The following is a 25,438-nucleotide window of genomic DNA, read 5'->3' on the forward strand; positions in this document are numbered from 1 at the left end:
CTACGTACGCAGCATGGTCCCTTTTTCCGAGCAAGTTGCATGATGTTAGCTCATAAATCTATCCCTTCCCTCTGAGCCGAACCATACAAATCTGGATAGCCGAAGTGAATGGTGCTCCCTAAACACGGCTGGCGTACTGATCGACCGCATAGGCTGCATGTCATCTTCCTTGTTGATCGATGGAGAACGGAAATTGTCATAGTTTGCTGATAAGCGCGACCTTGATATGCGGTTAGAAGATAATGAATGCCAGGAAGACGGAGGAAACGGCACTTGATCAGGCCGGGCCTCTGAGGCAGCTTCAGTGAATAAGCTGGTGGACATAAACGGTATCAATCTCCCGGGCCTTGCCACTCTGTTGACTCTGGCGATGTCTGTGGAACAATTTTCTCAGCACGGATCGCTTTTCCATAGCAAGCATTAATTGAATTAGGCCTTACGCCAGATGTTGAATGGAACAGGTACAGTACAGTACAGTACAGTACAGTGTAGTGCACATACATGGACTTCGTGTTTCAGAGTAGTAGTGGTACCTACACATTCAGTTGCTCGTTGTATATGATTAGATAAACAACTCACGAATCTCTCGGTAGATGCAATATTGGGATACCTTGGCGTGATGAATAAAGATACGCTATGAGACTACAGTTTCACCTTACTTGGCCACTGCGAGCACAAAGCACTTTAATTAAAGGAAACACTTAGTTGAGGCAGTGCGTGCAGTGTACTTCGTAGTTTCTGTAGCTATTTCACCTGGCAGCCAAATCATCCGGCACTCAATTGATTCAAGCCTACTATGTATTATGTAGTTCTAGGTAGAGAGAACTTATGCACAATTAGTAACGTACTGTACGAACAGCAAATTGTTGTGAGCACACTGGTCTGGATCCTTCATTCGGTCATTCCCGGGTACAGGTGGGGCGCGACGGCGACTGCTCCGGGCTCCGTAGTATTAATACAATTCATGTCCGTGCAGCCGAAAGATGTAGTACGCGTCTGGTTCACTCACCTACATATTCAGGCCCTGTTGGCATTGGCAAGTCTTAAAAAGCTGTCAGATATGCGCAGTCTGTAGGATCTTTAGTGGCTGTTCACGGGAAAATTCCAACAGCATATTTGAGCGAAAAGTTGCAATCACTGCGCCAGAATATCCTCGTCACTGCAATGGACTCTTAAGGACTAAAGAGCGGAGAGGGATGAGAAAGCCTGAGGACATGCATGCACAGCACTCAAAAAGGCTCGAGCAGCAAATCGGCAGGCTCCATACGCACGGACGTGTAATCATCCGAATCGCAAGGATACTGCCGAGCTATACACGAAGTTCATGCCAAAGTATTATACGAGGATTCCGTGAGCTGTTCGCTAAAATCACTCACTATCACACCAGGGCTAGTTAGGTCGGGCAGCCAACCCTTGGAGTCCGTCAATATCTATTATCACTCCCAGTCTCTCAATAAGCTGACGACTGATCGAACATGGAACACTATACTAATGTTGGTCGCAGGATTTCAGACTAATTTAGAAGCGTCTTGTTGAGTACACAGTAAGTGACACAATCTGCAAGAATGCAACAGTCCCCGCCCAGTCTCGAAGCACATAACCGTTTAAGGTGACTTGCAGGAGCATCCACTTTCTTCTGCAGCCACTAGTAAGGCTGGAGGGCTGCTAGTTCACCTAGCACACTAGCAGCGAAGGTAGCGTAGGTAGCATCATCATCCAGGCAACTGCCATTTCGGGTGTAGTATGGGGAGGAAAGTACCCCAAAATATCAGATATACCCAGTATGATTGCACAATCAAGAAATCCCACAGGTTTACTGTGCGCCAAGACAAGAATCGTTGGGATGATGCGAGTCTATAATCCTTAGACAAGAGGTGGAGCTCGGGCCGCACGTTCATTGCTATTGGAGCCTTAAGTTGAGTGGGCCTATCGCATTCCACTCTTTCTTCCGTATGTATACGTGCAGTATGAACAATACTGTGTACTTACTGTGTATATAACTGATTGCTTCATGAAGCTAAATATTAAATTGCCGGTCCGGACTATTGGAAAGTACTGAGCAATGCAGCCAGACCATTCGATCACAGATGCGTGAATATCAATTAAGCCAGAGAAGGTGAGTTGAGAGTGAAGCTGAGTGATCACTGAGAACTGCCAAGACAGAAAGCCAATCTTTGGTTGATGACTGGTAAAGACATTGTCAGGCTGCTGACCCCAATGACAATACACTCGCTTTCAATGTCTTTGACCGGTTCTAGACTTGCTTTGAGCCAAAAGTGAGTACTAGCTTTCTTTGTTTTCTCATCCGGTGCCAGACAAAGATAAGTATCTATGAGTATTCGTAGTAGACGCAATCGTAATTAATAGTAGCGTATGATAGATAGGGTCTGGGAGCCTGGACTAGTGGCTGAGAGTCTTACCAAGCCTTGCACGCACTAGCTAAATGTCAAAAAATGCGAGTCAATGAGCTAGCGATTGTCTTGAATGAACGAGTCGCCATGGGGTCCCAATAACCCTGCAATTTGAGCAAACTGTCATGAGCCTCTAGTCAATCTTTCATTTATAGTAGATGAGAAGTTCACTGAGAAAAGAAAGTCACCCAGCTGTAATTAAAGTTTCGTAGCATGGTCTTCAAAAGCATACCGTGAGTTCGTATTAGTACTCTTGATATGTGATACCAACTACTCACTACACCACTCAAGCTTCATAGCCTGTATGAGTAAGCGTGGTTATAGGTCATGTAACATGTTCGAATCTGACAGGATTGGGAGATCGCCACTAGGATCATCTATTAACTTGAATATTTATGGGTGTGATATTTGGCTGTTTATATCAGCTGTTATACATTCATCTGACCATATGTTTAAATATAGTAAAATATGGCTGAGTGCTCATATTGCAACCCCAGATTTTTCCTCGGGTTAACATTCCAGGCCTTCGATCGTGATAGTAACGTGCCAGATGCTGTACCTACAGAATCATACTGCTGTTCTATGTATCATTAGTTCATAATATCCAGGATTCTAATGCTTGGCACCTTATACATCATAGACTGTTACAGTATATGCAAATCCATACTCGACGATCCGTAAGTTGGCAGCTAAAGAGAGTATTTACGGCTTTGTCAGCTACCTTAGTAAGAGCTTGCCTCAAATTAAAAAAAAAAATCGCGTATTTCGATAGTCTAACAGGACAAGCTTGACCCATGCTTTACCACCTTGAGAGAAATGTCTTCCTGTCATGGATGTTAGTAGTACCTACTGCATATACATACTGTCTTAACTTCTGTGCTAATACTGCTTATTCGTCGAATCGCAAATCTTCCACAGATCATGCATTCCTCTTCCTGGCTCAATTTCGTTCACCACTGCAGTGTACAGTAGCTCACTTATGACCTTAATCATATCCATTACTAGGTCACCCATATCCACACTAGATCAGTGTGAAACTAAGACAGAATGTGCCACAAGTACTAGAAGTCCAGTAGCGAATGTTGTACCGTAATCCCGACAAACACTTCAGACTGTGATCGTGCCTATATACTGTAATATAACTTGATCAACTAACCCAACAGGCACTGGTGAAGTAAGTGTAATTACAGTATCATGTGGCCTAAATATTATGTATCTTTACTCATTACCTATTATGTCTGACCCAACTAGAACACAGCCTCGCGGGAATTACTAGCACGTGAAGCAAGGGTGCTGGTACATCCCATTCATTTAATCTATCTCTTCTATTTATTGTTTTTCCGCTTCTGCTGGCTCCCCTGGACTTTGCTCTCCCGTCTTCTGCCATCCCTCATTCCTCATATCGTTCAAGTAAAATCCCCGATCGGATCTAACTAAATTCATGACAATTGATAATAAGACACACTTCTGACTTGCATGCTGTAACTACTTAGTAACACACTCCATGAATATGTTTCCGATTGGATGCACCATGCTGCATCTCGATAGGAATAGTAATCCGACTCCAGCCCTTATTGTCTTTCATGAATCTCTGACCTATGTTTGGGAAACAGAACAGGTTGGCCGTGCTAAACGGGCCCTTCTCCGGCCGGCCGAGATGACTAGCGAACGGAACTTGATTTACGTTAAGCACAACCATTCACTTGCATTCTGAGCCAAATAGAAGGAAACTAAGCAGAATATTAGTATAGTAGAGAGAGATGCATGGCTCTCCTTCTCTTTCGTCCTTTGGGATTGAAGCAGCTGCGGATTGTAATTACTGGTTTTCTCAAGGTCATGGGTGGAAATGAAGGTAGCGCACCTGCTACCTATGTAGGACTAGGGAGGGCAGGGGTGAGGATTCGCAATAGTAATGTACTATACTTGACGGCTACTACCGACTGCATTCAATAGTACTCCGTACTTGAAGGATTCATCTTCCTTCTGCCAGTAGCTATGTCTTAGGTACCTTAGGTACTGGGGCCCGTCTCCAGGCTCTCAATTATGATTCCCCGTTCGGTTGGCTGATCACCCAGCCGACAAACAAACTCTGGTCGCCTCGAGTCTACTTTCTCCCTAGCTGTTTTAGGTCGTCGGCTCATCGGCGCATCTTGCCTATCGGACTTGGCGAAATGGTCACCTCCTTATTACACAAAAATCGGCTTACGAGCGCAATCGTTGGGATAGGAAGAGTACAAATAATATGCGGGGAATTAGGAGGATGAACTTTTGCAGAGTCAAGTGTGTAATATTCTCTTGCGGCAGGAATATGTGGAAAAAGAAGATACCGACCGAGCGAAAGAGATGTGGAGAGATGTGTGTGGATGTAAGCTTGGACCTCCGAGACGACGATGCCCGAGACAAGGACAAGAGTAATCGGAGTAATTGACTCTGCATCTCTCGCCTTTAACACAGTAGCCCTACTTCACTTACTCAACTATCTATCTCAAGGAAACAAGCTTCATTAGCACACTATAGACGTATTGGAGAAGAGAGATGAGCCTGTTCTGCCCTTCTTTGCTTCCACAGCACTGTTCTTACTAAGTCGAAGTCATCAATCGATGCTACAGACTGGTAAGGTCTTCTCCGCTTTGCTCCCCCCCTACACCTAATGAATCTTGTCTCTTATCCACTTCCCATCCCCCGGTCAAGTACAATTTTTCTGGTAAACAAACTAGTGACTAGCTTCGACCATGGTCTCGTCATCTTACTGTGGGAGTATATCCACCATCCAGCACCCACCACACACCACCACCACCAGCAGCGGTAATACCAGTCCCCACTCTCTGGACCATGTCGCTAGTAATAGCCTACTGTTGCACTGTAGTAGTCTGTAGCTGCATGCATGGGCCGCCGCCAATCCCTTCTCCACCCTCACTATCCTCCATCAGTCCATCTAGATCCAGGGTCTCTGACGCACGAGGCAAAAATACACCTGCATGACACTCGAAATGACAAAGGAACTGGAGCCCACAAGTAACTTATTTATATTTCTCATTACAGATTGGTTCAAACTGTTGTCTGAATGTCGGAGTTGACCATGCGCCTTCCTTGCCATCCCGCGCCAGTGTCTCCATTCGCGACAAAATAAAAAGTCTCAAATGCTGCTTCCCTGCCCATAAGTAGTTGGCATTTACTTCCTCTTGCGAAGCCAATTGTCCTGGCACTCTTGTCTCGCCCCCGTTTTCTTCTCACAAAGCGCTTGGACAACCTCGAGGGGTAGACGCCGTTCCAGTTCAGACATTCGTTCCTTCGCTTTGGCTTCCTGCCCCAATTTGCCATCCTTTTCCTCAACTCATTCACCACTTTCGCCCCCCTAATTCGCCCTCCTCTCTCCCGACCCGATAATTTTGCTAAATTATAGATTGTCCTTCTTTCTTCCGGACGTTGTCTATCTTCTTTGTGATTTAGTTTTCAGTGTTATATTGGGTCACGTATATTGCTTGTTGGTGCGATTGTACCAATTCGCACGAATTGGATGCAAATCAAGGCAATCTTGCATCCAAGTTAATCTACTGTTCAGCTGTAAGACTGGGTTGGGTACAAGATTGCGATCCCCGAGTCATCATGGAATTTCCATTCATGCGAGCATTTGTGGCTCTTTTGTAAGTGACCATTGCCACAATACCTTCCGAGTTTATTCTGTCGCCTTGCTTCTGCTTCCCTAAACCGCATCGACGGTACAGCGAGTAAGATACACTCTCTAATCATTTTGATCCGGCATGCAGTGTTTACCGCTATCTCCGCTTGGTGGTCAATCTGGTCTCCTTTTGGACTTTCAAGCCTATTCCTCTTCCCGAAAACCCAGCCCTCACTGCTCAAGATGTCACGGTGATACTTCCCACATTGGAGGGCTGCGGCGATGAACTTGTGGAGACGATAAGGACGATACTCGATAATCATCCCTTTGAACTGCTTCTGGTGACTATTGAAGCGAACAAGAAAAAGGCTGAACACATGCTGAGCTTGATGCCTGCTTCGAAGTCCAAAATTCGCTTGTTCACTGTGACGCACCCGAATAAGCGGCGCCAGATGACGCGTGCGATTCCAGAAGTACGTACAACTATCACAGTCTTTGCAGATGACGATGTGAGCTGGCCACGCACAGTACTCCCTTGGATTCTGGCGCCTTTCGAAAAAGATGAGCGATTCGGTGGTGTAGTAACCTGTCAACGGCTGCGACGGGCCATCGCACCAACCATGTCCGAGCGCATATGGGGGTATCTTGGTGCCTTATATCTTGAGCGACGAAATTTTGACTGCGCAGCCACCACACACATTGATGGAGGGTTGCCATGCATGTCCGGGCGTACGGTGGCTTATAAAACTAAGATCTTACAAGATGAAGGATTCACATATGCCTTCACGAATGAAGAATGGTGGTTTGGTAAATATCAGTTGAATGCTGATGATGACAACTTCATCACTCGCTGGATGGTCTCTCATGGCTGGGAGACTTACATGCAGTACCATCCTGAAGCCGAGGTCTTGACCACGCTAGAAAATAATCCAAAATTTTTGAAGCAATGCGCACGCTGGTCACGCAGCAACTGGAGGAGCAACATCACAAGCATGTTTCATGAGAAGCACATTTGGTAGTAAGTTTCCCTTGTCAGTTTATTTTCGACACATTCGTTGGTTCTCTTGTTCAGTCTTCAAATCGGTTTGAGCGTAATGGGTATCTATCATTTCATCCCAGTGCGCTATTTGAATCAACCATGCCGCCAGTAATTCCATACGGATGCTTTTGAACTGTTTCGTTTTGTTACTATTAACTTATCTTTCTTGTTGTTGTACCTCTCTTCTTTCTCTTTTTCTTTCACCCCTTTCTGAGTTGTACATGCTAATAATATTGTAGCCGCCAACCTTGGAGTGCATATGCTGTTCATCTGACAACACTTTCGCCCCCAGCGCTGTTGGGTGACCTCCTGCTCCTCTTGTTGTGCCATAAAGCCACGGTAGATTGGGATGACAATGTTCATACAATGGCTATGCAAGCCCTCGGAGCTTGGATGTTTATAAGCAAATTTATCAAACTCCTGGGACACTACATCCGCTATCCTGTGGACTTCATCCTATTACCAATTTCGATACTCTTTGGCTATTTCCACGGTGGGATCAAAATGTATGCCGTCCTCACTCTCAATGTGGTAAGTCGCATCCCGAGTCTTTTCCCTTTGTACCCCCCAGCCCAACTAAAGCCCGTCTCATCTCATGCATATTTTGGTCGCGGTGTCCACCCGAGTGGAATGCCCTGTCTGTTTGTTGTTCTGCATATGGCTCCCACAGTCTCAAGTCCCCCAAAATCACACTTCTCTTTCATTTACATTTGTCTCTTACAACTTGTTCATGTGCCACGCTTCCCCCCTCTCGTATCCCTCTCAGCAGTAAAACGTCCTCACGTATGATGGTCATCCCCCAGCCTTCCAGTGCCCTCGCTCTTCGTGTTGCCACATCTTGTCTGGCCAATGCCTGCGTTCACGGGGGATTCTGGAGCTTGCCTTTCCATCTCGTCTTGAGGTCTTCAGCTGACTTAAGCTTTATCTGCAGACTGCATGGGGTAGCAGAGATGGCGCCGATGACTACGACGCGGAGCGTATGAAGAAGCGAACAGATCTTGATCGCATGAAACGGCCTTATTACCCCAAATTCATTACGCAATAGTGTGGGCTACCGCCTGCACAAAAGTGACAAAATCATGCCATTTCTCTCCCTTGCCACACTGGCCTTGTCTGCAAGACTATGGCTGAACTGTTCCGATTACTAATGTGATATGTCCATAACTATTCCTAGCTCTTGAGGCCATCTCGAGAGCCAGCGAGAGGCCAAATTTCGTGCAAAAGATGCGATACCTTTACGACACCAAGTCAGAGAAACTTGGTTCTAAATCAGGCTGATCAAGCTCCGGCAGCGCGGGTGTCGCTTAGCCCTGCGTCCTGACATGCTGCCGACAGGTTTCCTTCCGTTCCTCGTCCCTTATCTGCGTTCGACTCTTTCCATGAATCGAGCTGTATGGAATGATATTTTCAGCTTCAAGCTGCGCTTTTGAGGCCTCGAGCAATACCAGAATCATCCTCGACTGCGATCGGATTTCCTCGATGTGCTAGGGTGTCGCAAGTTAATACGTAATGTATCCTTTATGTATAGTACAAAAGTATGGGTTGGACATTGTCTTTACGCTACTGGCCTTGTCTTCCAAGAATAATGTTCTCAATGGCCTGACTCGGATCCTTTGCTTTGCAATGGCTCGCCAGCTAGCCATTTTTTTTCACCAAAGAATGAGCTGGAACATCTCACCATCAGTCATGTGATGCCACTTTTCATACGCAGTGCACAAGATTTGAAATCCTGTAGATCATTAGCTACATTCACGCCCGTAATGTTGTGGGCAGCCAGTTTCTGTGTGGTAGGTCATCTCTCATTCAAGTCTCGAGGTCGACTATGGCCCACCCCAAACAGCTAACCAAATATAACGTCCGCTTCTGTCACTCAATTGGCATCAAAATCGATAAGCAAAGGGTGGCCTACAAGCCGAGCATCTTGCTATCTGGACAGACACGAACACTAATTCTAGAATTGATTTGGTTGAGGGGTCAAGATTAAACGAATGGCAGTTGAATACTCCGTAGATGAAACCATTCTGTATTACGAAGATAAAGATCAAAGCCAACTTAAATTACTTGGAAGAAATAGTGATGAAACCAGTATACTCGTTCTGTAGCTGCATTCGAACAGATTCGAGTAGTGCTGCGCAGAGCAGCCGATCTGCGGCAGCCGCGTTCCGTATTCGGTGCCCACGGCGCCTGCGGCGCCCCGATTCGAGTTCACCTTTGCTCCCGTCTTGCGCCAGTAGTACGAATTTGACCTGGAACACATTTTGACGGCGGCTCATGCTCATTGCCTCTTCACCTATTTTTTTTATTTTTGCTGCGCATTATTCTGAGTCGGCGATGTTACGATTATCTCGCTTCTACGCGGCTTTATCGCGACCGGCAGCCTCGACTTTGTCCGCTCAGCCTCATGGAACTATTGCGCGTTGTCTCCAAACCTCTTCCCCCAAAGCCGCTGTTGCCCACCTTATAACGGCCCATGGGCCTCCCCCTCGGGCTCCTTCGCCTGCTTCTCCCTTTGAACCACGTCCTGAACTGCAACTGGAAACTACGGCCGAACACGATGCTCTTCCAGCGAAGCCCTCCGCAAGACTCAAAAAGCGGTTTTGGAAGGATGTTAATGTGCGGAGAAAGTCAGGTAAAGATTGATCTCATCCTACGATACATAAATTATAGAGCTGGGATTGACCTGGTATCCGACGTGCTCCTGATTCTCAATAATAGAAGGCGATTACGAAATTCTGCTGGAAACCCGCCCAATAAGAACGCCATCCAAAGAGATATTGTCTATACCGTCGACGAAACCTTACCTGGCGCATGCGATTGCTTTGGAGTGGGATGTGATGACTACTGCTCAGCAAGCTTTGAAAAACCACTTGATCCCGTTAACTTCTCTTACAGCACGGGCGGTGGACATTGCCCGAGAGGATGCGAGGGGCACGTCGTCCGCTAGAGAGCAGATTGTGAAAACCGCGATGCGTTATTTGGACACCGATACCTTATTATGTTGGGTACCAGAGCCTGCCGACTCCCTTAGAGAAGTGGACAAGGAAGGCGAGAATATGGAAAGTCTTCGAGAGGCTCAGATAAGGGTCGCCAATGATACAATCGCCTTTCTGAGTACCAAGGTCTGGCCTGGAGTTGATATCCGACCCATCCTAGATGCCGACAGCATCTTGCCAGTATCACAACCACAAGTTACCAAGGATATAATCCGACAATGGGTTATGAATCTACACGCTTTTGACTTGGCCGCGCTTGAGAGAGGCATACTCGCAGCGAAGAGTCTTCTTATAGCTGTTCGATTAGTCGCCGAATGGAGCGAGAACTTTCGTAGCTTACAACGTCCCGGGCAGAGAAGATTTGGTCTTGAAGAGGCAGCAGAGGCGTCCAGTCTGGAGGTCAAATGGCAGACGGACATGTGGGGCGAGGTGGAAGACACTCATGATGTGGATAAGGAGGATCTTCGTCGACAGCTCGGCAGTGTTATCGTGGTGGTGAGTGGAGAGACTAGGTGAGGCTCGTCTGTATAGCTCGTTGTTGAAATTCCTGAATCCTTATGAACCGTACTCTCTCTTTCCATAAAAAGTTATCTTGTCGGTCAGCTGTAAGTCATATGCCGAGATGCGCGATTTTGTATACACAGTACACAGTACACTGAGCTGGGAGATACCCCAACAACGCCCGCCGCCTTTCCCCAGATCTGCGCCCTCCCTCTTTTTGCCAACCTCCTTTTCTTCAATGGCCGTCGCCCATTTGTCCCCATATTTCTCCCGTCCCGCCTCGCTGCATAGATCAGAGCATCTTTTATGCCTAATTTGGTGGTGCTGTACACTCCCTGATCAAAAAGTCCGGCTTGGAAACTGATCTTCGCCGTTACGAGCAGTGGAGAGAGATGGCGGATAGGGGTGAAGGGTGAGTCCATCCTGACTTGACCCTTGTGAGCTCTGCCATCTACTTTATGTCTCTGACATTGGACTGGGTGGCTGGACTGCACCATCCTTGTGGTCAGAGGCTGGACCCCGCAATTTGAGTGTGCTGACATTAGAGGTGATCTGTGATCTTTAGGCACAGACGTTCCCGCAGTTCTTTGGCGCTGGCGATTTTGCACCGAGACAAGTCGCGTGAACGGCGTGAGGGCAGTGTCACTGGCGACATTGCCCATTCATCTGGCCCTACCATCTCTTCTCCGATCAACAGCTGCCCGTCCACTCCCCCCAGTATACCGACGGCGCGAAGCTCCAGCCGCCGCAAATCACGTCAGGAGCCAGACTTGCTACCTCTGATTGCCGTTGAAACGTTTCAAGAACCGATGAGCTCTCTTCGAGACGACGACAATATCGAAAAGCTTCCTTCTTTGTCACATGGTGAAGGCAGCAGCATGTCCCTGGACCAGTCGGTGCGTACTTTCCGCCTCTTCGAGATCCTTCGGAGCGGCGATCCCACTGCAATATCAAAAGCTATAAAAGAGAACAAAGAGCCTCAGGGCATGACTAGTTCTTCAAGTACCACTGTTCTCCACCTAGCTATTCAGTGCGCGGAGCCACAGGTCGTGGAGTATGTCTTATCCACTGGTGAAGAGCTGGATGTGAATGCACAAGATCGAGACGGTAACACTCCCCTTCACCTGGCCGCCCAACTGGGACGGGGCCCTGTGGTTCGTGAGCTACTGAAGTGGCCTTCGCTAAATGACTCCCTTGTAAATTACTCTGGTCAAACCGCGCTTGACGTTGCACGAACCCCCGAAATTTTCCAGCAACTTCAACTAGCCCGGTCATTATTCATAGATGCTAAAACCCAGGAGATTCGAGCACTGGCCTCTCAAGGCGATTACGCGAAATTAGAAAAAGTGCTGGAAGAGCCTCGTGTTGAGGGCGTCATGGACGTCAATAGCCTGGACCTAGTTACAGATCCTGCTACGGTCCACTCTGGGGGGACTTTACTACATGAAGGGGCTAGGAAGAAAGATACGAAGCTGATACAAATTCTTCTGATGCATGGTGCCGACCCATTTCGCCGAGACAAAAAAGGGAAACTTCCACAAGATGTCACCAAAGATGAAAAGACACGCGCGATCGTCAAGAAATCTCCGGCAGCTGTCATAGCTCAACGAGGTATACAGGAAAAAGCCATCTTAGGCACCAGCGCAACGACTTCGGGCGTCTCTGGTCGGGCGAGTGCAGCCGAAGCTCCTTTCGCCGGGAAAGAAGCTCGTGAAATGAGAGGCTATTTGAAAAAATGGACGAATTACACCAGCGGTTATAAGCTACGTTGGTTTGTATTGGAGGATGGGGTTTTGAGTTACTATAAACATCAAGGTAGGTCTGGCTAAATCGTACCAGCTCGAACCATGGCACACTCGCTAACCTGATGTTCCCTGGTCGTTATTGGCAGACGATGCGGGCTCAGCTTGTCGAGGTGCCATTAATATGAAGATTGCCAGACTTAACATGGATCCTCAAGACAAGACTCGCTTTGAGATCCATGGCAAATCATCAGTCAAGTACCATCTCAAAGCAAATCATGTCGTTGAGGCTAAGCGCTGGTTCTGGACTCTCAACAATGCCATTCAATGGGCCAAGGACGAAGCGAAAGAGGAGGAAAAGCGCCAGACAAGGCATGCTGAAGCGCTACGTCAAGCAAAAATTGAACAGACCGAAGGCCGTTCGCCTGAGAGCATATTGGATTCATCAGGCTCCACTATTCTCAACAAACCAAGCGGCAAAAACCTGGCACCGTCATCCGTCGCAGTACCAATTCCAAACGATGGTGGCTCACGAGTTAGCATGTATGCATCGCGTATAACGCTAGAAAGTGCTCCCGGAGATGAAGACGGCTCAATGTACGGCTCGCTGGATCATACTGCCCCGCCCAATGAGGTGCACCGTATCACTAGTCATGTAACGACTGCACCTGACGTTGACGGAGATGATGATGATGATGATGATGATGAGGATGAGGATGGAGGCTATGCCTCAAGTCACAATTTGCCATTGGCTGATAAAGATGCTCTGAGTATCACCGCACAGTCGACTAAATTTCAGCTTGAGATCCTTGCCAACCTCACGGCCTCACTACAGGCAGAGAATTCGAAAGCGCCGAATACACCTCTTTCAGATCCGGCCATCGAGCAAGCTCTGGTAGCTTGTGGAGCAGCCGTAAGTAGTTTACAGGGCTTGGTACAGAATTTGCTGAAGATCTCCCGGGATCGCGATGCTTATTGGCAATATAGAGTCAGCAGAGAGGCGTATCTACGCAACATGTGGGAAGAAAGCATGGCAAGGATCGCACAGGAACACGAGGAGCTACAGTCGCGCATGGGTGAATCCGAGGAAAAACGGCGGCGCACTAAACGAGCGCTCAAGGAGGCTTTAGAGTCAGCAAATGTCGGCCATACTGCCGGCAGGCCTCCGTCTCATGAGCAACCCATTGATGATAATTCAGAAACGGCAAAGGTCACGTTGGGTGACGGTCGTTCACGGCTCGTGAAGAAAGAGCCAGGGCGCTCTCTCAGCCGCAGACAGTCAACTCTTTCTCAGATCAGTAACCTCTGCGACTCAGCGTCGGACGACGAGGACGAGTTTTTCGATGCAATCGATTCAGGGGAGATTGAGGTAGAGAAGCTAACCGTCGTACCCGCTGATGATGACGAGACAGAATCTCTAGAAGAGATTAGCAAGCTTCGAGCCATTAAGCGAACGGAGATTATTCCCTCATTCAAGGGATACGAATCGGGTATTAGGGAACGGCTGAAAATGGACTATGATAATAGGCCAAAAATCTCCCTATGGGTAAGCAACTCACCAACGGCTAACTGCAAGAAAAAGCTGATGGTTCGAAATACTCACAATCATAATAGGGTATTTTGAAGTCAATGATCGGTAAGGACATGACGAAGATGACCCTCCCAGTCTCTTTCAATGAGCCTACCTCCTTGCTTCAGCGCGTAGCTGAAGACCTGGAATATGCGGACCTACTGGATATCGCGGCGGACCGACCCAATTCCATGGAGCGATTATTATACGTTGCTGCATATGCTGCGAGTGAGTACGCATCGACCATCGGCCGTGTCGCAAAGCCTTTCAACCCCCTTTTGGGTGAGACCTTTGAATACGTCCGCCCGGACAAGGGGTATCGATTCTTTATTGAGCAGGTCAGCCACCACCCGCCGATAGGCGCTGCCTGGGCTGAGTCGACGAAGTGGGATTATTATGTGAGTTCTTTGCCTAAGACTACTCTGATGCAATGGCTGTTTTCGATCAACTGACTTGACCTTTCTCCATAGGGCGAGTCTGCCTTGAAATCCAAATTCTATGGAAAATCATTCGACATCAACTTGCTAGGGACGTGGTTTCTTCGGTTACGGCCGGCATCCGGAGGAGAGGAGTTGTATACCTGGAAGAAGGTCACCTCGTCTGTTATCGGCATCATTACTGGAAATCCGACTGTGGACAACTACGGGTTGATGGAGATCAAAAATTGGACAACTGGCGAGATTTGCTACCTGGATTTTAAGCCCAGAGGGTGGAAGGCATCCTCCGCCTACCAGGTATCCGGGAAAGTTGTAGATCAGGATGGAACCCCGAGATGGAGCATTGGCGGCCGGTGGAACGACAAGATATATGCGCGGCATACTCCCGGCTTTGAAGCACCTGTGTCTGGTCAAGACCCCGAGTCAGCCAAGACGCTTCTGGTCTGGCAATGTCATGCGCGCCCAAGCGGAATTCCATTCAATCTGACTCCGTTCGTTATCACTCTCAACGCCCTGCCGGAGGGTCTGAAAGAGCACCTCCCTCCTACGGATACACGGCTTCGACCTGACCAGCGTGCTATGGAAGAAGGCGAATATGACCTGGCTGCCAGTGAGAAGCATCGTGTGGAAGAAAAGCAACGAGCTAAGCGCAGAGAGCGCGAAGCCAACGGAGAAGAGTATCAGCCCAAATGGTTTACGCGAGCTCAATGCCCTATCACGGGAGAGCAATACTGGGCACACAATGGTAATTATTGGACCTGTCGGGAAGCCCAAGCTTGGAGTGCTTGTGAGGACATCTTTTAGGGAGAGCAATACGTCTTTATACTGCGTCGTCAATCCAATCTTTGTGTGATTGAATTTTGAGGAAATGCATGCCTGTACCAAAATATCGGAAACCAGCCATACATAGCAAATGACATAGCCATCCACCGAAATAATGTTACATAAGGTAGTAAGTACCATGGCGTAATTACATTGTAGGCGCGACTTTAAGCCAGGAAAATCACGTGTTAGTGGCTTGGCAATTATCCAGCAAGCTCCGCCATGTTTACTGCTTTCCTCGTTGCGGTTGGTAGTTGACACTCGACAGCTTCTTGTTTCTTTACTACTTCTGTTGATTTAGGCCTGTACCAACCAGCAATGACTGGCGAGTACACTTGTGGTCGCTGCTTGCAGGTACTTTGCCGACGGGCTGTGGTACGCCTGCCACATCACGCCTCTCGAGGATATGGCCCGTTCAATCCTGCCTTTGTGCGGAGCTTAAGCTGTGCCAGAAAAGGCCCCTTTCTCCTCGAGAGCCTGCCTCAGACGCTTTCAAAACGGATAGCCCTGTCTTTCCCAGCTGAGTCGCGGCAGCTAGGACCCATTGTGCAGAAGGCCCTCTCCTCCACATCAAACACTCGCACGGATCCGCGCGTCCTATTGAAACCAAATAACCTTCTTCATCCGTTCTCTCAGTCGCCAGCAGTCGCAATCAGGCAGCGTGCAGCTTTTATAAAACAAAATGCCTTCTGCCCACATCCAAGCCATCAGCAGACCCGGCTACCTGTTTCTCCGCACGATCCGGAGGCGCGCAAGAGCCACCAGACAACGAGTCTACCACCGGCACATTCTCACTTTGAATGCCCCGACTGCGGGGTACCGATATATTGCTCAGAGGGACATTGGATGGATGACTTCGAAGCACACTTAGAGGTCTGTGAGACCATACGGCAGATTAACGAGGATGACCATGATCTGCATTCTGGACGCCACTTCCCGGAGTTCACCTACCCAGGCCCACAAGATGATAACTTTGTTATCAACATGACTAATTGGGACACCTTCCTCTATACGCGAGAGTTTGAGGCGATTAACGACGACCGGAGCATGCGTCAAGTGACCCGGATGCTCACCTATCCGCTTACACTTGCAAGTGTCTTGCATGAGTTAAGTCCCTATAATGTTCGCAAAGGGGGAAGACTTACCGTGGAGGGTCTCAAAAGTGTTACCGGTGAGTTTTCAGACCAACAATCTCTCGCCTCCCCTTACATACTACTGTTATTGTCAAGCTAATTGGAGTTTCCAGCGCTGCGATACACTTTACATCCTCCCAAGACCGGAGAGGGGGTTGATATCCGAGGACTACGCTTGAAGGCACCACCGGTGCGTATTTTCATTCTTGGGGCTCGGGCTGAGTCTTCCTTGCCACGAGAGGTTTGGTTGCAACTCAGCTATATCTTTCCGCGCTCCCTGATACATCTGATTTTCATTGGACCCGAAAGCATGACGAATCGCGACGCCGAATTCCCGCTACCGGAGCGCACTCCTGGAAACCCATTCGGAGGTGTTATCGAGGACCGACTCGGGGGTCAATTAAAAATTACGACTTATGTTGATTACTTCCACACGATGTACAAAGCGAACTACTTCCAGCCCTTCGATCCTTACTTAGACTGCTTCATGTTGTTCCATCCTGGCCTTGGACATCCCGCAAGCTCTCATGAGTGGGAAGAGACGCTTCCGCAGTTACTGGAGACCAAAGTTCCCATCATCAGTACAGGTTATACACAATGGGACATGGAACGGGATATTAATTGGGTGCATGACAAATGTGCTGGTGAATTTGATACTCTGCTCGACCCTGGGGAGAACATTTTCCGCAGCTTACGCTGGGATCTCAATGACCTGGATCCTCATGATGTTTCATGTGGCAACTGGGGTGTCTGGGCGTTCAGAGGAAAGAGGTACAGCGCTTCACCATCATCAACTCCTACGATCTCCCTCTGTGTTACTGTACTGACCGAATCATCACAAAACAGATATGAGGCAACGTTCCGCAAATCTTAGGGTTCTCCATGGCTTGATGCCACTGACCACAACCATTCCATTGCAACTGTACATTACCATCAAGACCATCTATGTGTTTGTGCATCGCTCGCATAGATCCTTGATCAGCCAATAAAAGCTCCTGCCTCCTGCTACTATATCGTAATTTCGTGATGATAAACATCTTTGGTCTTGAGCAAACCTATTGTGATAAATTACTTAATGTCTTCCTAACCTTACAGCTGCAGTCTTCAGGTGAAATGGAATGCTATGGACAATATCTTTGAACGTAAGCTTATGCTCGGCAACATGACAATAGACTACATCTTCATTCTGGTTCCATCTATCACTCATGAAATTCGAATTGCTTGTTGGCTTCTATCCCTTTGTGTGATTTGAAGCTGAATTGGGAGCTGAAATACCTGCACGGCCTACCGTTGTCGCCATTGTAGCTAGTGCCTCCGAGGATGAGGTGAAAGACCTTATATAGTTGAAACAGAAGCTAGGGAGCCGAGCCTGAACTTCCGAGCAAGACAATGGGTCGAACTATCTCAGAGCATCGCAAGTCCAACGACAGCGATTACACCAGCAGCAAGGCTGCCCGATAGCTTGGCGGCTGGGACCGCCGCACTAGTCTCGGTCGCTTCAGCTGCGTCGGCGGAAGTTGATGATCCGGACTCAGAGTTGGTGTCGTCGGAAGTGCCTTTTGTGGGAAGAGTGGTGGTCTTCGTGATGTAGGACCTGGTGAAGGAAGAGCTGGCGGCCGCAGAAGAACTAGGATGCGCGGAATTGGCGACAGCAGAGCTGGAGATATGGCTACTGATAGTTGGCGTATGGCCGAGAATATTTGACGAACTCGAAGGGTGGTTCTCAGAGCTGGCGGTGGTAGCAGCCACCCTGAGGCTGCTGCTACTACTGCTGCTGCTGCTTGGAATGAGCGGGGACGAAGTAGCCGAGGTGTAGACCAGAGTGGGTGTAATAGAAGAGAAGACTTCGGTGTTGGTAGCGCTCGTAGGAACAGCAGCTGCGGTAGGTATGGCCTGCACCGCTGCGGTAGCAATTGGTGCGAAGGCCGCGTAGGCAATGAAAAGAGCGCTAGAGAGATACATGTTTGCTCGACACTTAAAGTTCTGTTTCTGCCGAAGGACTAGGCAGGAATGAGACCAGCTGATTCAAAGTGTAACGGTATGTCGAGAGAAGGTAAAACAGTATAGTATCTCGATGAGGACGATGCGGAGATGTCGAGGCGTTTCTAAGATGAACCCGTGTAGTATCAAAATTCAAATGAATGAAACAAGCTGCGGCTGAAAGAACGAACAGGGCTGCAAAGGGAGTGATTGCTCTTGTGAATCAGAAATAAAAATGAGAGAACGTGATTTGAATCAACACACTGCGGAAGCGACAGCGCAGCTGTTACTGGTACGAATCGAGATGCTGAACAAGAGAAGAACGAAGAAGAATGATGACAGGAGTATCAGATCAAGTGGGAAAAGGGGTGTGATGAGGAAGGCTAATGTGCCCACTCGCTGGCTTGACTTGACACTGTCTGGGCCCAAAAGATTTGCCCGGTCACATTGTGAGACTACGCAATGCGCATATCCTCAGGGTTGGAGCTGACAGGACCCGTAACTTTGCTACATATTACCTGATCCCGTCATTAGGAGCAAGGGTCTGCCTCCGGCCTCAGTTGTACAGTATCAATAATTTATAAGCCACTTATACTAGCTACAATCAGAGTGAGGAAATGTTCTTTCGAGGAAAGCAGTGAGTAGTGGTCGGATGAGAGTATGGCATGCAAAGGCCGAAAGTTCTTGGTGGCGCTGGACGGCTGGTTTTACTCATAGTAGGCTGTCAATCTGAGACGCTGATGGCTAAGCGGGAAGACATGGTGAGCGAATGAAAAGGCTGGAGTGATGGTTGGCATAGGCCTGAATTATTTGACGGCTGTGGAGCCGGCTCAATAGCCCCGATGGCAACCCTGCAGTAATCCACTAATACAGAGGGCGAAAGTCTAGTTAGTCTGAGAGGCTTTCTAAAGAAGAGAGATGTGAAAAAAGAGCCAAGACAAACAACCGAACGAACAGAGAGATCGGAAGACGAAAGAACACAAAAGCTACTGTAGAATGACGATACCATCACAAAGCCCACATCAGGCCCATGACCAATGCAACGATAGTCCAGAACCCGTTGACAGGCTTCAACTGGCTTTTCGGCCCCATTGCGGCGGTGGACGAGGCAGAAGAATCAGCCACGGGGGTCCCATTGGATAGTGTACCATTAATATAAATCGACTCAGTACCATTCACATTGGCAACTTTTGTGATGCTTGTGTTGGTAGGTTGGCTTCCGTTGAATAGGGACTCATAGTAGGTAGAATTGGAGTTATCATCACAACCGCATTCCAGGTATTGTTGGCACAGACAGACCACGGGCATGGATTCATTGCGATGTGAGGTCTGATTCACATAATAGTAATGATGGGGGTATGGATATGCGTAGACGTTGTATGCCCAGAACCCGAAGAAGGCCAACCCGGTTGCAGGTACAAGGTAGGGTGTCACGCCGGAGCGCGACCGGGAGCCTGCAGTATAGGGGGTTGTGGCACCACCAGCATAGTATTTGCCTCCGCCATAGGCCGGTTGTGACCCCGAACCACTGCGAGTTGAGCCTCCATCGTTGGTAGATGAGCTAGCTCAACGAGACGGAAAAATCAGCCGACTACTTTCTGCACACACACAAAAAGAAATCAAATGCACTCACCTAGTTCGAGAACTGCTTCCACTGCTGCTGCTCCCTCCACTACTGCCGGTGCGGCCACCACTTCCTCCCCCACTACTGCTGCCCCCTGCACGACCTCCTCCTCCCCCGCCACCACGACGCTTTGCGATCTCGATCTCAGAAATATGACGAGGCCCGCTTTTGGTGCCCCCAAGGGCGACTGTTGGGAGGCTCAATGACAAAGTGTTGGAGATCTGGAGAAGGACCACCAATGCAGTGAAGAGGGTGAATTTCATGATAACTGTCTGCAAGGTAGGTTAAACGTTGACAAACTGCAAATAAAGTGGTTGAGAATAAGAGATAATAACAAGATGGAATCACTACGGAGTAAAGTAAGTATTTCACCTTTATGACGAAGAATTTACAATTCGGGCAAGGAAAGAAATCCTCAACTCAAATCAAAGCCGCGGGGAGAGGAGCCAGAAGGAGGAGGTGATGTGTGTGCCACTTGCTTGCTTGCCCTTGATCAATGATGACCTCGAAAGAAATGATTTCATCATCACATTACTCCAAATTCATAATATGTATTGATGTATAGTTCTAAACACTTATTATCGAATTATCTATTCTAATGTACGTATCAAGTGACTACCTACTTGCCACCCAATTAAAACCCACTCACTCCTGTTGCGGTCGTACCAACGGTCGGTACTTTGGCTCCCACATTTGAATCCGAACCCATTCATCCAATTCCTGATCCTCCGTCGGAATCCCCACCTCCTCTGCATGACCTTCCTCCACCGCAGTTTTGATTATGGCCTTTGCAATATCGACGCTGATCTCGCGGGCGTCTTGAACGTCCGGAAGAAGTGGCTCCTTGGGATCCTGCAGCGCCGGGGACCGCATAGTCAATGCTTTGACTGCCGCGACAAGCATCTTGTCTGACAACACCCGTGTTCGTGAGAGAACTGCTCCCAGTCCAATTCCAGGAAAGCAAGTTGAATTGTTGCACTCGGCTAGACGCAAGTCAAAACTCGTTATTTTGGAAGATTCTTGTCACTTAAGAACTGGATTTGTCTTCTTACCAATTTCGTACTTTTTTCCATTCAGCTCAACAGGCGGGAATGGACTACCAGTAGCCATCAAGGCCTTACCATCTGTCCAACGGTTGATGTCCTCGGGGCACGCTTCATGTAGGCGTGTTGGGTTGCTGAGTGGGAAGACGATAGGTGTCTCGACATGCTTGGCCATCTCGCGAATGATCTCTTCCGTAAAAGCTTTAGGCTTGGTAGAGATTCCAATAAGCACGTGTGGTTGCACTTTCTTCACTACGGCCAGTAAGTCGCGTGGCTCTTCTCCGGACCATTCGTCGTCATCCCGTGCAAATGGTACTTGGGCCGGCGTCAGTTGATCTCCCAAAGATTTGACAAGAAGCCCAGGCTTGTCGAGGCACCTGTATATCATTACGATTTAGCGCCGCGTAGAGAAACACCAAACAGCAGCGTCGGCCGGCACTACTCACCATATTTGCTTCCTAGCTTCTACTTTCGGCTTACGCGCCTCGTTCTCAATTGTGTCAGCGATCTGCGCGGCAATGCCTATGCCAGCAGATCCAGACCCGTAAATCACTACACGCACATCGTCCAGCTTGACCTTGCTAACATGCAAAGCAGCCATCAAGGCGGCCAGCGTTACACATCCAGTGCCTTGTATATCATCATTAAAGCATGGAATCTGGGAGCGGAACATGTCAAGGATACGCTTGGCATTGTGGAGACCGAAGTCTTCGCTGAAGAGAGAGTCAGCCTAGCTCAACACATGCGAATGTTCGCTACTCACAAGTGAATATATGCCTTTGGAAACTTCTGCTTAGCAATTGTCACAAACCTCTCCACAAATTTATCATACTCCTCCCCTCTGACCCGAGGCTGTCGAAGTCCCAGGTACAAATTGTCTTTGAGTAAGGTCTCATTCTGCCGGAGGTATCAGTATCTGACCAATATGGTCTAAGGCCAACCAACATACATCGGTACCGCAGTCTAAAACCACCGGTAGCTGCCGCGAAGGATGAATACCGGCACAAATGGTTGTCAATGCCAGTTTGGCGACTGAGATCAGAATGGCACCTACACCCTGGTCTCCAATGCCCAGAATCTGCGACGGACGTTAATCATGCGTTCTACTTATTATAAGAGCATGACTATACTCACCTCCTCTCCATCAGTAACCACGATGTAGTCAATCTCATCGCTGCTCTCGAAATTGGAGAGGCATTCTTCGATCTTATCCTGCTCCTTGATATTCAGAAAGCATCCTTCTGGCTTTCTGAACAGGCGAGAATAGTTCTGTATCGCTTCGCCTTCGGTCGGCGTGTATATGATACTGAGCATTTCCTTAAGGTGGGTTTCCAGGAGCTGTTCGAGTATCAGTCCGCGAGGTTGCCGACGTGGATTAGGTTACGGGATTGGAAGTATTCGGAGCTCCTACCTTGTAGTACAAAACCTCATTCTGTTGCTTCATACTAGCCATGAATGTGTTCTTCGCGATATCGCTCTCGCGGCTGCTATATTGCTCATAGGCTCGCTGGACCTGCTCTTCCAGTGTTTGAAAATTGGGGGGAAGCAGGCCTAGCAGCTTGAATGCCTGGCGTTCTTCCTGCGGAAAGCATGATCCTTTATTGAATTGACAGGACTCTAGAAGGTCCCGACCCTGTCCATTAAAGTCAGAAGTCCCCATTAGCATAGCCCAGCGGCGCAGTCATTTCAGTCAAGAAAAAGCGATACCTCGTGAGGACAAACCAAAGGACCCACGGAAGCACGGGGCAGATGGCTGAATTCGGATTGCTTGCTTGATGCAGACATGCTCGGTATATGCTAGAAAGATTTAGGGCGACACTGCTGTGACAGCGAAGATGGTAGCTTCGATGCTATTGATGCTATGATGGGAGAACCCCTGGCCATGTGAGGGGTATCAAATGATGGGTTGGATCAGCTTAGGGAAGACAATAGCGATTGACCCTGGGCGATAAAGGAAACCTAATATAGCCGGACCATATGATGCAAGAGGCCGAGCCTGGCCGCAGAAAACCGGCTAGTCGAGCGCTAATAAGGCGCAGGCTTGGGGATGTGCTCAACTACATTTGCACAACGAGATAGACTGTTTTGGTCGTAGGTGGGGTCGCGTGGGTAATTCTTTTTCTAATTCTGGTAATTATGATGACGTAGATTTTGTCGCATTGACTACTCAGAAAACTGAGTCATACCGCTCTGTAGTAGAATGAACTACATCATACTTGGATACATACATACTAGGAAACCCTTCCATGTGCCCCTCCATGTGCCTCATTTTAAATAGTACTCCTAGCTCAGGGTGATAGACACCGGATGATTTCACATTTCCGTTCCTGTTCACAACCTCCATGGTTGGATCTCGGTTTGGATGGAGCAATGTGGGCAATAGTTAATGATTAATTGCTGATGTCAAGCTGTTGTTTTCAACATCTTATCGGAGAGTCGGCCCGATTTCGGCCCCACTCGCCATTCGAGCCCCGCATGCTGACTCAACCACCAACTAAGCGAGTCCCTTCCTCAACTCTTTTATTCATCACCTGGCGTGTCCTTCCACCATTTAAACCCATCCAGCGGTGTCAAGCTAAATACTGTGCATGCCACGCACTTACAATGCCCCAGGAGCCAAATCGAGCACACCTGTCCATGTGCACTTTCAGAAAAACCATTGTCTCAATGCATCGACGCAACCCTACATTACATATTCGAAAATGAACGATTGATATTCCTACCCCTGACGAGGCAGGGTGAAAATACTTGACTCTGCTGTACACAGTACATTACGTGCAACTTTTCAATCCAGCTGTCCAGGTTGAGCGTTATTCTTCACGCCTTCAGGCTGAAGTAGAGCGTTTGAGCATCTCTCACGGACTCTTTTGAAGAACAGTCATCGCATGTCACGTCCTGTGGCTGTGGCCGACTGGAGCTGGATTGTTGGGGTTCTTGCTGATCCCTTTCATTATTTGATGAGCAGTTGCTAGAGAAAGTTTTTAGGGCCTTCATAGTTCATGTTGCTCGCGTATCATATTTCCTACGAGAGCATGACTCCTTGCGCACCTACATACCCGCCGACCGTATTTAGATAGTTTGCATAGCGAATCCAGAATAGTATCTGCTAAGTCGCTTGAACGAACATGTAACCTTGCTAAGCCCTGTTTTGTGCGTTGTAGATTATAGGTGACTGGACTTCTGCTGATCTAGTTGTTCCGATGCGCTCAGAGCTTACTTTTGCTTGTATCGTTCTCATGGTCGACGACTTTCACCACCACCTTGCCCCAAGTTTCTCTTCCGCCCAGCGCCTGCAAAGCCCGGGGAACACTCTCCAGGCCCACAAAGGCCTCATCTTTGAAAGCAGTGCCCCTGAACTTCCCCTGTGCGACGAGATCGAAGATGCCGGCCCATACAGACTTGACTGTCTCTTTCTCGAACCGGGCATACTGGCCCCAATGCAGTCCGACCAGACTGACGTTTTTGAGAAGCACCCGATTCAAAGCGACCTTCTCAATCTCGCCGGCTGCGAATCCAATAACTAACAAGCGTGCATTCCATGCGACACACTTGAGGCTGGTCTCAATCAACCCGACAGGGTCATAGACAATATCGACTCCTGCCTTGCCGTTTCCTGCGCGGTGTTGGGCGCACAGTTGTTTGACCTGTTCCGGCCAGCTCTTATCCCGGTAATCGACGACATAGTCCGCGCCAAACTGTCGCGCGATCTGCCGCTTCCGCTGGGTACCTGCAGTCGCAATTACCATCGCTCCCTTGGCTTTGGCAATCTGCACGGCGGCAAGACCAACGCCGCCTGCGGCCGCATGCACCAGCACCCACTCGCCGGCTTGAACATTTGCCCGATGGACGAGGGCCCCATAAGATGTGGGGGCCGTGACAAACAGACCTGCGGCGTCCTCAAATGTCCAACCAGCTGGGATAGGTAGTAGGGCTTGCTCAGGAGCAAGGATATGAGTGGCATAGGCACCCTGCGTCGCACCAAAGACTCGATCGCCGACAGCAAATCGTAGCGGCGTTCTAAGGGAGGAAGGCACTGCCAAAACCGTACCCGCAAACTCTGCACCTCCAATCCAGGGTAATGCAGGTTGATGCTGGTATTTGCCTTGAATTTGCAAGATATCGAAGAAGTTGGTACCTGCCGAATGGATTTCGATAAGGTAGTCCGTTGGGGATGGAACAGGGGTAGGAAGTGTAACGACTCTGAGGTCCATAGGCCCCTAGTAGTTTGCGATCAGTTAGTTAGACGGTTACGATAGAGCTGGCTCATCTACCTTCACGTATTCGGTGACTTGAATGGCCCGCATGTTTGTGGTAGTCAACAATCGACTCGTGTTTGCCCTACTACTAGTATTGATTGAACACCTGAGGGTGAGCAGTGAGAGGCAGTAAGCAGAAAATGAATGTGAGGCGGTTGAGAGGATCAGACAAGGCTGGAGTTATGCTTTGTTGTTTATCAGATGGCAATCTGGTCCAAGCAGGGTAAGACGCAGGCGGGAGAACAGGGGGGAAGAAGGAGAAGGAAAT

General features: G+C 48.6%; 8 protein-coding genes across 8 annotated transcripts; 4 read left to right on the forward strand and 4 right to left on the reverse strand.

The window, feature by feature from the left end:
- Nucleotides 1-3,173: 3,173 nt before the first annotated feature.
- Nucleotides 3,174-3,484, forward strand: BP01DRAFT_137993 (uncharacterized protein). Its single transcript, XM_025570538.1, has one exon. The coding sequence runs from the start codon at nt 3,206-3,208 to the stop codon at nt 3,392-3,394; it is 189 nt and encodes a 62-aa protein (XP_025428156.1). The 5' UTR covers nt 3,174-3,205; the 3' UTR covers nt 3,395-3,484.
- A 2,391-nt stretch (nt 3,485-5,875) lies between these two features.
- Nucleotides 5,876-7,207, forward strand: BP01DRAFT_138071 (glycosyltransferase family 2 protein). Its single transcript, XM_025570539.1, has 2 exons — nt 5,876-6,055; nt 6,179-7,207. Exons 1-2 carry the CDS (start codon nt 6,018-6,020, stop codon nt 7,047-7,049), a joined length of 909 nt encoding a protein of 302 aa, XP_025428157.1. The 5' UTR covers nt 5,876-6,017; the 3' UTR covers nt 7,050-7,207.
- Nucleotides 7,208-8,829: 1,622 nt separating this feature from the next.
- Nucleotides 8,830-10,654, forward strand: BP01DRAFT_418135 (ATP synthase complex assembly protein ATP12; the record flags this gene model as incomplete). Its single annotated transcript, XM_025579305.1, has 3 exons — nt 8,830-8,856; nt 9,467-9,698; nt 9,785-10,654. 3 exons carry the CDS (start codon nt 8,830-8,832, stop codon nt 10,576-10,578), a joined length of 1,053 nt encoding a protein of 350 aa, XP_025428158.1. The 3' UTR covers nt 10,579-10,654.
- Nucleotides 10,655-10,791: 137 nt separating this feature from the next.
- BP01DRAFT_418136 (uncharacterized protein) lies at nt 10,792-17,383 on the forward strand. The gene is made up of 8 exons (XM_025579306.1): nt 10,792-10,975; nt 11,129-12,378; nt 12,455-13,851; nt 13,920-14,273; nt 14,346-15,057; nt 15,403-16,305; nt 16,381-17,038; nt 17,114-17,383. The coding sequence occupies exons 1-8, from the start codon at nt 10,956-10,958 to the stop codon at nt 17,139-17,141; spliced, it is 5,322 nt and encodes a 1,773-aa protein (XP_025428159.1). The 5' UTR covers nt 10,792-10,955; the 3' UTR covers nt 17,142-17,383.
- A 288-nt stretch (nt 17,384-17,671) lies between these two features.
- Nucleotides 17,672-18,229, reverse strand: BP01DRAFT_385679 (putative extracellular serine-rich protein; the record flags this gene model as incomplete). The annotated part of the gene is made up of 1 exon (XM_025577623.1): nt 17,672-18,229. The coding sequence occupies one exon, from the start codon at nt 18,227-18,229 to the stop codon at nt 17,672-17,674; it is 558 nt and encodes a 185-aa protein (XP_025428160.1).
- A 1,026-nt stretch (nt 18,230-19,255) lies between these two features.
- BP01DRAFT_376414 (uncharacterized protein) lies at nt 19,256-20,134 on the reverse strand (the record flags this gene model as incomplete). Its single annotated transcript, XM_025576950.1, has 2 exons — nt 19,256-19,808; nt 19,881-20,134. 2 exons carry the CDS (start codon nt 20,132-20,134, stop codon nt 19,256-19,258), a joined length of 807 nt encoding a protein of 268 aa, XP_025428161.1.
- A 304-nt stretch (nt 20,135-20,438) lies between these two features.
- BP01DRAFT_359618 (NAD-dependent malic enzyme) lies at nt 20,439-22,979 on the reverse strand. Its single transcript, XM_025575725.1, has 7 exons — nt 22,326-22,979; nt 22,049-22,252; nt 21,864-21,992; nt 21,678-21,811; nt 21,361-21,627; nt 20,924-21,291; nt 20,439-20,854 (listed from the first exon to the last, which is right to left on the reverse strand). Exons 1-7 carry the CDS (start codon nt 22,572-22,574, stop codon nt 20,517-20,519), a joined length of 1,689 nt encoding a protein of 562 aa, XP_025428162.1. The 5' UTR covers nt 22,575-22,979; the 3' UTR covers nt 20,439-20,516.
- A 920-nt stretch (nt 22,980-23,899) lies between these two features.
- BP01DRAFT_359620 (NADPH:quinone oxidoreductase family protein) lies at nt 23,900-25,407 on the reverse strand. Its single transcript, XM_025575726.1, has 2 exons — nt 25,186-25,407; nt 23,900-25,131 (listed from the first exon to the last, which is right to left on the reverse strand). The coding sequence occupies exons 1-2, from the start codon at nt 25,216-25,218 to the stop codon at nt 24,121-24,123; spliced, it is 1,044 nt and encodes a 347-aa protein (XP_025428163.1). The 5' UTR covers nt 25,219-25,407; the 3' UTR covers nt 23,900-24,120.
- Between the last annotated feature and the right edge of the window lie 31 nt (nt 25,408-25,438).

Source organism: Aspergillus saccharolyticus, assembly GCF_003184585.1.
Source record: "Aspergillus saccharolyticus JOP 1030-1 unplaced genomic scaffold BP01scaffold_37, whole genome shotgun sequence".
Lineage (NCBI taxonomy): Eukaryota > Fungi > Ascomycota > Eurotiomycetes > Eurotiales > Aspergillaceae > Aspergillus > Aspergillus saccharolyticus.

What these genes read in the sequence shown, in the direction of transcription:
- BP01DRAFT_418136 (XM_025579306.1), top strand. Translation starts at nt 10,956, where the DNA reads ATGGCGGATAGGGGTGAAGG. An exon ending in GGCCAAAAATCTCCCTATGG is followed by an intron (nt 13,852 to 13,919) that starts GTAAGCAACTCA and finishes CAATCATAATAG; the next exon opens with GGTATTTTGAAGTCAATGAT. An exon ending in CGACGAAGTGGGATTATTAT is followed by an intron (nt 14,274 to 14,345) that starts GTGAGTTCTTTG and finishes CTTTCTCCATAG; the next exon opens with GGCGAGTCTGCCTTGAAATC.
- BP01DRAFT_359620 (XM_025575726.1), bottom strand. Translation starts at nt 25,218, where the DNA reads ATGCGGGCCATTCAAGTCACCGAATACGTGAAG. An exon ending in AAGTCACCGAATACGTGAAG is followed by an intron (nt 25,132 to 25,185) that starts GTAGATGAGCCA and finishes GCAAACTACTAG; the next exon opens with GGGCCTATGGACCTCAGAGT.
- BP01DRAFT_137993 (XM_025570538.1), top strand. Translation starts at nt 3,206, where the DNA reads ATGCTTTACCACCTTGAGAGAAATGTCTTCCTGTCATGGATGTTAGTA.
- BP01DRAFT_359618 (XM_025575725.1), bottom strand. Translation starts at nt 22,574, where the DNA reads ATGGGGACTTCTGACTTTAATGGACAGGGTCGGGACCTTCTAGAGTCC. An exon ending in ATGAGGTTTTGTACTACAAG is followed by an intron (nt 22,253 to 22,325) that starts GTAGGAGCTCCG and finishes ATACTCGAACAG; the next exon opens with CTCCTGGAAACCCACCTTAA. An exon ending in TTTTAGACTGCGGTACCGAT is followed by an intron (nt 21,812 to 21,863) that starts GTATGTTGGTTG and finishes TACCTCCGGCAG; the next exon opens with AATGAGACCTTACTCAAAGA.
- BP01DRAFT_138071 (XM_025570539.1), top strand. Translation starts at nt 6,018, where the DNA reads ATGGAATTTCCATTCATGCGAGCATTTGTGGCTCTTTT. An exon ending in CGAGCATTTGTGGCTCTTTT is followed by an intron (nt 6,056 to 6,178) that starts GTAAGTGACCAT and finishes TCCGGCATGCAG; the next exon opens with TGTTTACCGCTATCTCCGCT.